Here is a 13,723-nt window from a genome sequence, read left to right as displayed (position 1 = left end):
CATTGCCAGTGGGAGGCGGGGAATCTGATCCCCATTTGATGGAGCAGGAGGCCAGGGTTACAGAGAGATTAACTGGTTGAGGAAGTGAGGGCGCCTGGCTTTTCCAGTTCAGCCATGTCTGACCTTGAAGCCTGTGTGCTCTTTCCTGCTTTGCTCTAATATAGTCTGATATCTTCTGTGGAGTTGGGCTGAGCCCCTGCTTTCACAGGCAAGCAGTGCCTCTGGCAGAGGCAGAACCAGATGGGCCTGGACTGGAAGCTCTTGATCTTTGTTTTTGCTGTACCACCTATGACGGACCATTCAGGTCCTGGGAGAATGAACCCGTTAATCCCAGAAGGTCTTGATATAAGATTCTCCTATCAAGTCACGAGTTCTTCAAGAGTAGCGGCTAGGCCTGATTTTGAGGGGAACCACCTAAGTCTAACCTGGGATAAGTAGATTCTTTGTGCACTTGAGGGAAATGCATACATTTCCCCGCTCTTTGGAGAACTGGAAATTGGAATGGGAAAATGCTTTTTGGATCTTGTATATGCTTAATCAGAAGCCTCTGGCTGCAGCAAGATGTGATTCTGGCAAAGTCTTAGGCTGTGAGTGGTTCAAAAGGTCTAGCTTGGGTCTGGTGTGCAGATGTGCCTGGGTAAGTGAGCAAGCAGACAAGTACCCACTTACCAACCAGTGAGCCCCACAGTAACCTGAACAGGGCAGGCAGCAGGGCTGTCCTTGCAGCGGTGAGTGGATTCTGACATGAGTGCCTGAGTTCAAATCCTGGTCCTGTCTATTAGCCTCATGACCTTGGGCAACTCATCTCACTGCACTGTGCCTCAGTACTCTCATCTGTAAAACATAATTATTGCACCTGTTTCACAGGAGACAAGAGCATTTGGAACTGAGCCTGGCTTTTAGTGGGGCCATATAGATGTCAATACTAATACTTAGGGAATCACAGATGGTTTCTTGGATTCTGTTCCCCATCTCCTCTCTGCCCGTCATCAGCTGTGTAGCCTTGCGTCAGTTTCTTCATCTGTGAGCCTCAGTTTTCCCATCTGCTAAAGGGATTTGACAGTCACTTTGGTGCTTGGATTGGATGCAGCAAGCATGGGCAAGGTAACTGAAGCATAGTAGCAGCTTCGAAAGATTGACAGTGGCCAGCATTTACTGATCTCTGTGAGGGCTTCGAGTTTGTTCTCTTTTGAGTCCTGCTGTGCATGCTGTATGCTGTAGACGCTATGATAATGGCCATTTAATAGAGAGGAAAACTGAGGTAGCTCAGAGAAGTGAGCCAACTTATTCAAGTATACTCAGCTAGTGAGTGACAGGACCAGGGAAGAGAGGTAGGGACTTTTTAAAAAACTACTGTTCCTCTTGAAGGCCTGATAGGATTCAGGGCAAATTCTACGTTTTACTTCTGGTGTTTCTATGTTTCCAGCATGTCTTGCTTTCCTTTTATCTTTTTTTTTTCTTTATTGATCTTAAGTGTAAAGCTCAGTAGATTTTTACATATGTACGCCTTTGTGAAACCATCACCTAGATCAAGATAATTGAGTTGTTCCAGTGCCCCAGAATCACCCTCATTTCTGTCAGTTTTCCCAAGTCGTCATCCCAGGCAGCTGTTGTGGGAGCTCTGTCTAAGACGCGACAGTTTGGGTAGCAGAGTTTGGTCATTTTAGAGTGTGAAAGGAAGGGAACAGAGAAATCAAAAGCTTGCAGGGCCAAGGTGGGTGGAGAGGGTGTTTTTCTTTTAAAATACATGGGTGGTTTTAAGGAGAAATTGAAGCGGCCCGTTCAGACAATTGTTTTGGTATCTGGCCCCAGGTCTGTGGTTCCTAACATGACTTGTGATATTATTTTAAGTGGGCAGATGGCTTTTGATAGCTTCTTTATCTTGATCTCAGCTCTTGCAAAAGGGAGGTTGGTGCTCACTGCAAGATCAGCGATGATCAGTGATAAGATTTTCTTTGTAGGTCGGTGGCTTTCTTGGCGAGTACATTTCAACTTATTATTGTTTTAAAAGCTGGGTGCTGCCGGTGACATGGAGCGCTGTTGAAGAACAGCCACTCCCTGTGACCCAGCCCTCTTAGGAGATGGTAGAGGATCTTAGGGGCTAGCCTTCTGCGGGAGCCCTGTCATAGAAGGCTCCCCATTCAGAAAGTGTTGGCTGCAGGCCTGTTGTGCACCAGCACAGCCACATCGTGTTGGGACATGGGAGAAGTCTGCGCTAGCCCTTAGGATACAGCTCAGAAACTGAAATGGCTGCATTCCTCAAGTTGCTGGACTAAGCTTTTGATAACCCTCAGGCTTAGAGATGACCCATCAACAAGCATTTATTGAAGGCCTGCCGTGTGCTGGGCACAGTGCTAGGTTCAAATAGGGCAAAAACTGCACACTGGTGCTAAGTTGTCAAAGGGTTGGTGGTGGAACTGGGTGGGAGGGGCAGGGATGGAGGGCTTGTTGAACAAGACCTGGCAGAGACCCTGCGGAGTATTTGTGTGCACAATCTTATCTAACCCTTTCAACGTTCTCTATGAGAAAGACTGTTTTGATCCTTCTTTTCTGGATGAGCGAACTGAGGCTCCCAGAGTCCAGAATCCCAGGGCCGGTGTGGGGAGGAGAGTCTTCCAGGTCTGCCTCGGCTTACACCCTTGGGAATTGTCCTATTCCTCTTAAAAATAAAGACCAGGAAGGCCTCAGCATGTCCTTTGAGCACCTCCTGCCTTCTCCCCCAGTCTGGCCTCCAGGTCTACTTGTGTCACCTCACGCCATCCTTTGCCTTCTGAGCTTCTGTCACTGGGGTCTTTCCAAGGTGCTTTGCCCTCCCCTGCCTCAGAGCCTTTGTCCCTGCTGTTTCCCTCACCAAGAATGTTGGTCCTGTGCCCCTTGTAGCTCCTCATTTTGATCCTTCAGTTCCCCTCCTGGAAGCCTGTCTGTCCCAATGACCTCAGGCCCAGGTCTTTTTATAGCACTGATCAGCCAAGCAGGCAAGCCCTGATAGAGACTGTCATATAGCAGAGCAGATGAGCATTTCCACAGATCCAGGATCACTTTCCACCCTGCCTGGCAGTCCTACTTTTTTCTGAGCCACTCTTGTCTTGTCCCTAAAGTGACTCTTTTGAATGTTCTTTACCTTCAGACTTCCTGCTTCAAAAAAACAAGTAAAAACCGTAAGAATGGAACTCCCTACGACTTGTAGCCCCCAAGCTTGCAAACTGATTTCCCGCCATTGTGTTTCCTCCCTTAGGCCAGTCCCCTACTTACACTCTGGGTTCCATTTTTCTGCACCTTGCTCCAGAACCTGACATAATCAGTTACACTCTCTCTTCTGGCAGCTTTTCACTGCCCTCCTTGGCTGAGCCTCTCTATTGGCTTTTATATATGCCAGCGTCTCTCCTGTCTTAACAATATGTCATTTGACCTCACCTCTGTCCATGCTGCTCCTGGCTAGCACCCAATCACTCTTCTCCCCTTCACTGTTGACCCCTCTCTGAAGAGGTACCTACACCTCTCCACTCACTTCTGCCTCTGCATCTACCAGATTCCATAGGGGTATTTTTGTTTTCCTGAAGTGGTTGAGCACTCCTATTTAAAATACTTTCTTTCCTTGCCTTGGGACCACCCTCTGCTGCATTTCCTCTGAACTCTCTGGCCCTTCTCTTTCTCTCTGCTTTTTTCTTCAGCCTCATATGTTTTAACTCAGTACCTCTACTTGGCTGATGTCCCAAAGATGCCTCAAATCCTCCTCATTCAAGATTGACTCCGTCACCTCTTCCATAGAGTCCTGAGCAGCCCCTTACTCCCCAACCCTTCCATTGCTCATTTTTCTTCTAAGCATCCTAAGCCCTCTCTGACCCTGTAGTCTGGGCCAAGGCCCCTTGTTCTAGGGCATTCTTTCCTTTTCTGAAGGCCCTGGCCTCAGTTTGTAGTGAGACGTTCATTAGGGGATTATTGGATGACCCTTTCTGCCCTGCTAGACTGTAAGCTCCGTGAGGGGTAGGGACATGGTCTGCTTTTGTTCACCACTGTATTCCCACAGGGCCTGTCACGGTGCCTGGCACTTAACAGGTGCTCAATAAATGTTTGTTGAAAGAATGAGTGTGAGTATCTTTTTTTTGTTATCTTCCTGCACACTGAATTGTAAGCCTCCTAGTTGGATTTGCTCACCATTTTGTCTCCAGGGTCTGTCCCTGGGCTGATGCACAGTAAGGCCTCCATGATTTTTAGGTGTATCTGTAGGCGAATGAATGGGGACCTGACTTGCTATCCGAGTTAGCAGTTGGGACATCAGAACAATCAAAGTTGAAACAGGACAGGCCAGGGGTCATCTTAGTTGTCTGGAGAGTGAGGATTTTAGTGGGAAAGTGATCCTGTTTTATTCCATGGAAAACTAGTAGGGCATCATGGTTGAGAATGTGGGCCTGAGGCCACATTTTATGAAAATGGTACAGCCGGGATCTGAGCTGGGAGCTCTTGCTCTGGCACCCCAGTTCTCAACTGCTGTGCCAGGCTGGGTGATGGGTCTTACCAGCTAGGCAAGTTTTCCTTCCTCTTCAGAGCCTCAGTTTCTTTCAGTGGGAATTTGGAGGGGAGTCACTGTGACTCAGTGACTTCACTTTCACTTTTCACTTTCATGCATTGGAGAAGAAAATGGCAACCCACTCCAGTGTTCTTGCCTGGAGAATGCCAGGGATGGCAGAGCCTGGTTGGCTGCCGTTTATGGGGTTGCACAGAGTTGGACATGACTGAAGCGACTTAGCAGCAGCAGCAACTGTTGGTTAAGCACTTTAAAGGCAATTTCCAAATATTTCCTCAATCTGCCAAACAGCTCTCTGACGTAGGTATTACTATTACACCCTCTTCACAATGAGGAAACTGAGGCACAGAGAGGTTAAGTAACTTGCTCTAGGTCACACAGCTGGTAGGTGGCAGAGCTGGGGTTATTCAAAACTACATGTCATGACCCTTTATTGAGATGTGAGATCAGTTTACTCGACTCCAACAAACATTAAAAAACAGCATAGAAAATAATGAGTGCATCACAACATGTAGTAAAGGTAAGTGTTCAAAGAACAACTGGTTTTCAGATATATGTCTATATATTTACACATGTATGAGCGTGTGCTGGGTTATGATGCAAAATGTATCTGTTACTGTGGGTCACTGTGAAGTGAATAGAGGCATTGCTTTAACAGAAACTCTTAGCACAATAAACTGCTCGGCTTCCTCCCTCCACCCTACTGGGTTGTCTGTAAGTTCCAGAACTGACACACACAGCTGGGGAAAGCAAAGCAGTGCCCCACATAACTTGGCTTTCACAGCCTCCTTCAAACCCCATTCTTTTCAGAAAGCATATGGCTCAGGGAAACTGGGATTCCAAGTATCTTGGGCAAGTTTGCAAAGCCACCTGTCCCCTTGGAGAGTCAGCATTATCTTTGGGCTGACTGCATGGGAACTGGGGTCTGCTGAGTTTCCCTTTGGGTTTCAGTGCATGACCCACTTTGGGCTGGCCAGGTTCTTTGAAAACACGAGTGTTGGGGGTGCTCTCAGAGGACTTGGGTGGTGGTGGCAGTGATGTGACATCCCTAAAAGTCTGCTTTGCTCTTCTCCACGGGGGTTGTCAGCCATCACTTGCTCACTCACTGTGTGATGATGCACTTTTTTGTTCTGTCTTGGCTGGCCCAGGCTGGGGGCCCCAGCAGCTCTTTCAGAAACCCCACCCCCAGTCTCAGCTGCCATCAGGTCAGAGGCCACTGAGTCTCCTGATGGCAGGAAGACTTCTCAGGCCCACAAGACAGGCGTGCAGGCCTGACATGGCCCCTTCTAGGCCACACTGTCTTGACTAGCTGTCAGGAGAGCACCCAGAAGATGCATGCCCAAGATGCCCCCTGATCTGTGTGCTCCAGCTTGTGACTGCTCATAACCCTTAAGGTGATACCATGTGGCATGTGTGGGGTTGGTGCCAAAAGGGCAGGGTTTCCTTCTCAAAAATTAGCAAGCACACTGGAGGTACAGTTTTGTTCTTAATCTCCCCAGTTTTCTAAGAACCCCTCTTCTCTGTTACCGATTAGTGAGTCAGTATACATTTGTACTCCCATTTCTTTTACTATCCTCCTTTTGATTAAAATCCTACCTGCCTCCAAATATTTACTGTGAATGACAGTTCAAGGATAGTTAGTGGGTTTTTTTTTGTTTTGTTTTTTGTTTTTGAGGCCCAAAGTTTCAAACTGTCTTCAAAATGGAACCCTCTTTGGATGTTACCAGAGTGGTGTGTAGTTAGTGTGTATAGACAGTTCCTTGAGCCTCAGTTTCTGCATTTGTGAACAGTTTCTGCAAAAGGAAGGGTATTGCTTTGAAGGATAGATATGAAGGTTTTCAGATGACTTAGGTGTATCAGTGAAAAGGGTCCACGGTGGAGGAGGAGAACGATAGATGTTTGTGCCTCCTGCTTTCATTTCTCTGACGTCGGAGGAAGGGAGAGTGACCTGTGTACTTCTGCTGGCTTCGTGGATCTTGGGATTGGCTGAATTGCTTGACCCAGTTTTTGGATGTTCCGCCTCTTCTCACCCTCTCCGGCTGTGGAAGAGATGTTCTAGGGGCAGAAGGATTGTTATGTCTTTGTTTTTCTTCTCTCTCTTCCTTCAAATGGACCATGGAGTTCTTTCCCTGCTGGTTGCTGCATCCTGAGTTTCCCCTCTTATCTCTCATATACACCCAGGGCTCTGGAGTGGCTTGTAGAAGTCTGATGTGTACATGCACTGGGCCAGATGGCAGGGGAAGGCTAGCTTAGTCCTGCCCTGGAAGGAGAGTTGCCTCTCTGTCTGTTTGTGGGTCTTCTTAAGGATGCTTGAGAAAACCCTAGGAAGATGACATTTTCTTTAATGAAGGACTACATTAGCCAAAGAAGTCAGCGGGAATTGTGTTGGGCCACAATCCAAAGACCTGGATTTTCAGCCTACTCAGGGGACTGGTGCAGGACCAAGCCAGTTTGCTCCAAATCTCCCTTTCTCATCCATGAAGTGCAGGAGATGATGGCTGAGCTCCTAAAGTCACCCACTCCATGCCCTGTAGTCTCTGATTCTGGGAGATGTGAGCCCCAGTCTGTGGAGAAGGACAGATGGTCCTTTCTGGATCTTCCAGACTCTAGATCCATGTGCATTGTTCAAGCTTCCTCCCCAAGGGTGCTAATAAAAAGCAGTTCTTTCAGCCATTTCTGTGTCTGGTGGTCTCCTAGCCACATGTCCCACACAGGCAGGGAAACTGGGAATGACAGTGTGGGCAAAAGGCAGATCGAAAGCAAAGCTTGAATGAAGATGGAGGGAGGGATCTTGTCCATTATTGCTGCTTCCTATCTACTCTGGAAAGGATTGGAGATGGGGCTATGGTAAGATCCCAGCCTCCCTCATCAGTTTGTTGGTTGAGAGCACAGACTTAGGAGCTGAAAGGCCTACATTTCTATCTTTACTGCATGACTGAGCTGTTTACTTGGGTTCTGTTTCATCATCTGTAAGATAAGGATAATACTGTCTACTTCAAAGGAATAAAAGTATCTCATAGGGTTCTCATGAGAATTAAGTGAATACATGTGAAGCTATGTGAAGCTATGCTACGAAGTACCATAGTAAGTACTATATTCAGGTCAGCTAGTGATAATTCTGTTTCTGTAGGTAATTGTGAAGATAATTGATTATATGTTTTCAAAAAAGTTGCAACCACTTCCGGAAGTACCAATATCATACTGTTACTTCTTAGAAAGAGAAAAGCTCTGAGCTATTGCCTCAGCTCTTCTCAGATCTCCACATGATTTTAGTTAATGGTTCCCTCATTGGAAACAGCTGATACTCATGAGAACAATGATTTCCGCATGATTCTCATGCCCTCACCTGTGGTAGGGACTGGGTGAAATACGCTTGGTTTCTGCTACTCAGACCTTGGGGTCAGACTTGCCTGGCAAAGGAGGAAAAGACCAACAAATATCTCTTCAGCCGCTGCTCTGTGCCAGGCCCTGGTGTCTGGCTTGAAGTCCTCATTTCCCACGACTGCCCTGTGCTTGGTGTACGCATCCTGGCTCCTCTGTGCTCCTTTTTAAGATGAGGAGGGTGAGGTTCAGGAAGGTTAAGTATCCTGCCAGGCTGATACAGCAATGGGTGGAGGGTTGGCGGAGGGACCTAGGCCTCTGTGACCTCAAATAACTGCCTTTTCTTCTGACCTTCCCATTTTCCATTTGCTTCTTTCCTTCCTGTTGCTGTTTCCTGTGTCCCACAGTCCTCACTTACCATTTCTTGGAAAAGATGGTTTCCTCCACAGCCAGAAATATACCCTAGAGAAATAATCCAAAATGTTCATTAAGCTATGTCCAGTGATGTCTGCTGAAGTCTGCTTTGCCAGAGCAAGATGAAAGAAATAACCTAGCTGCCCAGTAGGAAGGGAATGGCTATGTACGTTAAGGTCAGCCCATGTGATAGGAGCAGTAAGCAGCCATTTCAGATGGTTACAAAAGTATATAATTCTGCTTCTTACTGTTAAATGGACAAAACCAGCTGCAAAATTATGCCTGTAGAATCTAAATGATTCGTAGAATGTGTGGAATGAAATTTTCCAGAACAGTAATGGTGGTTGCCTCTGGCTGATGCATGACTTTTCTCCTGCTTCTTTACACGTTCCTGTATTTCGTCAGTTTTCTACAGTGAGTGTGTAGACTTTATGACCAGAGGATAGAGAGAGGCAGCAGAAGAGAAACTGCAGCTATCAGGTGAGGGTGGGCCAGCAGAGAGGCTCAGAAAGTGCCGGTAGGTGGCAGAACTGGCCTTTCAGGGCATCAGATCCATGCATTCTCTCCTCCGCCCCACAGGCCTAACGAAGAGCTGAAGATGAAGAGTGCGGACGATAATACCCCTGCTGTGGGTAAGCAATTGGCAGGCTGTGGGAGTTTTAGCTTATATTTACCATTTCTATCTTCCTCTTCTTTCTCCATAAATTAAGAGGCACCCTCTGCCTTAGATTGTCACAGAAAGCTTCAGAGGCAAATCTGACTACTGGCTAGAAGCATATATTTTCTTAATCAAACCAGGCCAGTTCATATACTTGCCTGGCCCCAACACTGTCCTCCTCTTTCCAGCAGAGCGTCCTGATGTCCAGGAGACAGTGGGTCCCTTGGTGGCCCCTACACCTCTCCGTCCGTGGCCCCAGATGACACTTCAGGTAAGCAGACCTGGAAGCCTCTGGATGAGTGGCCCGATGAGAGGCTGGGTGGTGGGGACTGACTTGCTCTGGGTCAACCCTCGGTAGAAGTTTGTTGCTGTTTAGTCGCTAAGTTGTGTCCGACTCTTGTGACCCCATGGACTGCAGCACACCGGGCTTCCCTGTCCTTCGCTATCTCTCGGAGTTTGCTCAAACTCATGTCCACTGAGTCGAGGGAGACCCCAAGTCAGAACTTGGTGGCAGAAGGGTAGAATGCAGTTATTTGCTTGGGCTTATAGAAATGTCATTTGTTTAGCAAATATTTATTGAGTGCTTGCTCTGTGCCAGGCACTGTTATGGACACTGGTAACATAGTAATGACCAAAAATACTGTCTTCATGGGGTTTACTTACATTTTAGTGGAGTGAGACATAATAAAACAAAGCAGTAGTTAAAATATATGGTATTTTACCAATTAAAAAACAAATTTTAAAAATATGGTATTTTAGATGATAGTGCTAAGGGAAGGAAATAAAGAGATAAGGAGAGAGTATGTGGATGTGTGTGTGGGAGGGGGGTTTAGAGGAGGGGAGATGTTTGCAACTTCAGACTGGGTGGCCAGGGAAGGCCTTAGCGGTCAGTGAGATTTGAGTGAAGAGCTGAAGAAAGTGAAATAGTGAGGCATGTGGATAACTAAGGGAAGAACATCCCAGGCTAGTGCAAAGTCCCCCACTGGGGCTGTGGCTAATATGTGTGAGGAGCAGCGAGGAGGTCAGTGCAGAGGGGCAGAGTGAGTGCAGGGGAGCGGCAGGAGGGAGGTGGGAGAGGTTGGGGAGGACAGATTGTGTGGGACCTCATGGGCTGTGGAGAGGACTCTGGCTTTTACTCTACATGTCAGGGGAACAGAGTAGGGCTGTGATCTGACAGGGTTTAGCAGGTTCCCTCTGGCTGCTTTGAGGAAAATAGACCGTGGGGTTGAGGGCAGAAGCTGGGGGACCCTTAGGAAGAGGAGGTTACTGCAGTGGTCCAGGTGAATGATGCTGGTGCTGGCAGGGAGAGAGAGAGATTCTAGAGATGTAAGTGTGTGTGTGTTAACTTTTTATTGCAAAGATTTTCAAACATATCAAAGTAAAGAAACCAGGAATTCCCTGGCAGTCCAGTGGTTAAGATTCCATGCTTCCACTGCACAGGGTATGGGTTTGATCCCTGGTCAGGGAAATTAAGATTCTGCATGCCATAGGAGCAGCCAAAATAATAATAATAATGATAATAATAATAATAATAATAATGAAACTAGTATAAGGAACCCACATATACTTATCACCCAGCTTCAACAAATTTTAGCACATCCATTCCTACTTTTTCTATACTCCACCCACCCCTTCTTCTCGCCTTCCCTATGAAATTATTTTTGAGATTTAGACATTATGTCATCCACGAATACTTCAGTTTATATTTCAGAAAATTAAGCACTCACAAAAAAAAAACCCCACAATGCATCATTCCCCTCAGAAGATTAATGGTAATTCCTTAGTATTACCAAATATTTTGTCAGTGTTCAAATTTCCTTATATTGTACGTGTTTTAGGGTCCAAACAAGGTCAACACATTGCATTTGGTTGATAAGTCTTTTTAGAATTTTAAATCTATTTTACAATTTGTTTATTGATGAAGACTTGTTTGTCCTATAGAGTTTCCCACAGACTGGATTTGGCTGATTGCATCCACGTGGAAACACATTTCTACTTAATTTTTATTAATTTATTCTATTTTATTTGATCTAATATTAGATTTAATTAATTTATTAAACTTAATTTTATTAAATAAATTTATTAAATCTGTTATTAAAGTAATTTTAATAGAATCAATCCTGTTTACTTCTATTTCCATTTTATTTATTAGCTGTAATTCTTCTCTAAAGAAAAGCTTTCTCATATCAACTATTTGGCTACCTTGAGCATATATACACTGAGGATATATATAGTTTGTATAGAAAAAGCTGGATAAATATTTAAAATTTCCCCTTTCATTTACCAGTTTTCAGAAGAAATGAACACCAAAGGTGACCAATTATTAACTCATGAATTTTAAACATATTTGATGAGTTTCAACCATTGCACCTATTTATTTTGATAATAAATTTAACTACTTAAGTTGAACTGTCTCTGGCCAGTGGGAGTTTATTTTCATTGGCTCCAGACTTGTTTTGACACATCCCCAACATTCTTTGAGCACTTTCTCACATTCTGGTATGTCAATATGTCACAACCTCATCTTGTACTTTTCCTGCCCCAGACTTGAAAAACAGTCATTTATTTCAGGATCCCTGATTCCTTTTAGTGGAGAATGGTATTTAGAAACCAAGATCTGGGAGCTAGGAATGCTTGTTGCTACTAGACTGGTCATTGTTCCTAGGCCTTGTCAAAAGACAGTGCTAGGAAATACAATGTTTTTAAAGAGAAAATAACATGAATTCATATGGATGTCCTGGATATGTTTTGGAGGTCAACCAATAGTTTTTACTGATAGTTGTTCACCAGATATTGGTGCCTACTGAATTCCTCAGCTTTATGATCTGCAGGAAGTCCTCTTTTATCCATCTATTTTAATATAGGCATGGTCTTTGGAGTTAAGGAAATTATAGTTCTTTAAGGAGATTTCATCTGGAAACACTTGTGGGGCTTGATGCAGGCTGTCACCAGTTCTTACTGTCTCTGCTTTTTTCCCTGCCTCTTCCCTTCTCTTTCTCTCCCCTCCCACCTCCTCCCCACATGGTTTCCAGGTTTCTGAAGTTACAGTGACTGGCAGACCCCCAGAAGAAGGTGATGTCACCAGAAGCAGCCCGCCTGTGACTTTCACAGAGGTTCCCCAGGCACCGGCCATCAGGATTCCCCTCTCTTCTTCTCTCTGTGGCCTGGGTCGCTCTCCCCGGGACCAGGCCTCGGGGCCTGATGCAAGTGAGGGGGCAGCTGGGCCTCTCCTGGAACCAAGCCAGCGACAGATGGAGGCCACGTGGGAAGTATCCAGCGAGAATGGAAGGGGCCGAAAGGAGCCCATAGTGGGAGCTATCATGGACAAGCCTCCTGGGGGGCTGGAGGTCGTGAGTGGGTTGGAGGAGCTGCTTGGAGAGGACACCATCGACCAGGAGCTGGAGCAGCTCTACCTGTCCCACCTGAGCCGCCTGCGGGCTGCCGTGGCTGCTGGTGGGGCAGGAGGTGGTGGGGAGGGTTCCATAGATGGAGGGGTGTCCCCCAGCCATCCCCTGGGCATACTCACAGACCGCGACCTGATCTTGAAATGGCCTGGCCCTGAGCGGGCCCTGAACAGTGCCCTGGCTGAGGAGATCACGCTGCACTATGCCCGGCTGGGGCGCGGTGTGGAGCTCATCAAGGACACCGAGGACCCTGATGAGGAGGGGGAGGGGGAAGAGGGGCTCTCCATCATACCCTCCAGCCCAGAAGGGGACACCCCTAAGGAATCACCTCCAGAAATCCTCTCGGGGGCCCCTTCTGTGGTAGCCACTATGGGAGATGTGTGGCTCCCATGGGCAGAGGGTTCTGGATGTAACAGCCCTGTGGCTCTGGGTATAGAGGGTCAGTTCAGTGAGGCTCCAGAGAAGGGGACGAGCAAGGACTCTGACTCTTTGCATGTGAGTAGGATGATATCTGGGGTGACTGGGTCCTCAGGGGCCACAGAAGCCCAGATGGAGTTTACCACTGAGTTGGCAGACAGGTTGATTTCTATATCTGGCCAGGAGCCAACCACTCTGGTCTCGCAGGGGCAAGATCTCTCCCTCCTTGGTCCCTTAGGGACTGAAGTCTGTCCATCCAGCCTGGCCAGGCCCCATGTAAGCCCCCAGGATGAAGGGGGTTCAGGCCCAAGCCTTGAGCCCCCAAAGAGGTCTCCTACCCTAGCAGACCCTGCAGAGAGCGTGTGTGTATTGCCTCCTCAGCTCTGGGGACCCCTGACCCAGACTCTGGGGGTCCTAGCTGTGCTGGTGGCGGTCCCTGTGGCTCTGAACAATGGTATGTCCCTCCTGGTGCTTGCACTGTGCCTCTGTCTGGTCTGGTTCTTGTAGGAGCTGCTTGTGAGATGAGCAATAACAGGTTTCCCCTCTCTGGGGAGGGGCAGCCCCTGCATCACCCGCCCCCCTCCCCAGAGGGTTCAGATGGGATGTGTGGTCTGTTCAGTGAACAGTCCTTTGCTTCTGAGAATGCTCGACTGGAGAGAGGCCTCTCTGTCCCTCAGCTCTCCAGTGAGCATGGGGTTCCCTGTGGCAATACCAGTGGAGAGAAGTGGCATGGGGGGATGGTGTAAGAACTTGCAGAATGGAATTGGGCATGTCCTCCCCTCCCACCCCACCCTCAAGCCTGTATTTATTTTTGTATAATTCTCTGGTTGAGGGAGAGTGGTCATGAGCTGGTCTTGGGGCACAATTACCCAGAGATGTATTTATTAACAGCCAACCTGTGCAACCTGCTGGAGCTTTATTTTTAATTTAATTTATATAGAGTACCTATTATTATATGCCACAATAGAACTCTATGAGAAACAA

The 13,723-nt window shown here is 47.0% G+C and overlaps 1 protein-coding gene across 4 annotated transcripts in view; it reads left to right on the top strand.

Annotated features, from left to right (window-relative positions):
- The window catches only part of PPP1R3F (protein phosphatase 1 regulatory subunit 3F), a 15,852-nt gene extending 2,129 nt beyond the window's left edge, over positions 1-13,723 (top strand). Inside the window, exons 1-4 of one of the 4 annotated variants that reach the window (XM_042242385.2) lie at positions 7,922-8,043; positions 8,840-8,892; positions 9,110-9,189; positions 11,951-13,723. In XM_042242385.2, the coding sequence (XP_042098319.1) occupies positions 8,859-8,892; positions 9,110-9,189; positions 11,951-13,246 (1,410 nt within the window). In that variant the 5' untranslated portion in view covers positions 7,922-8,043; positions 8,840-8,858 and the 3' untranslated portion in view covers positions 13,247-13,723. Of the gene's footprint in view, positions 1-7,921; positions 8,044-8,839; positions 8,893-9,106; positions 9,190-11,950 lie in introns of those variants that run through there. The other 3 variants (XM_042242383.2, XM_012106715.5, XM_015104904.4) reach the window with 3 other exon arrangements.

The sequence above is a fragment of the Ovis aries genome, chromosome X, assembly GCF_016772045.2.
Source record: "Ovis aries strain OAR_USU_Benz2616 breed Rambouillet chromosome X, ARS-UI_Ramb_v3.0, whole genome shotgun sequence".
Taxonomy (NCBI): Eukaryota; Metazoa; Chordata; class Mammalia; order Artiodactyla; family Bovidae; genus Ovis; species Ovis aries.
Note: the sequence above shows the minus strand (reverse complement) of the source record. Positions and strands in the feature narration are given on the sequence as shown.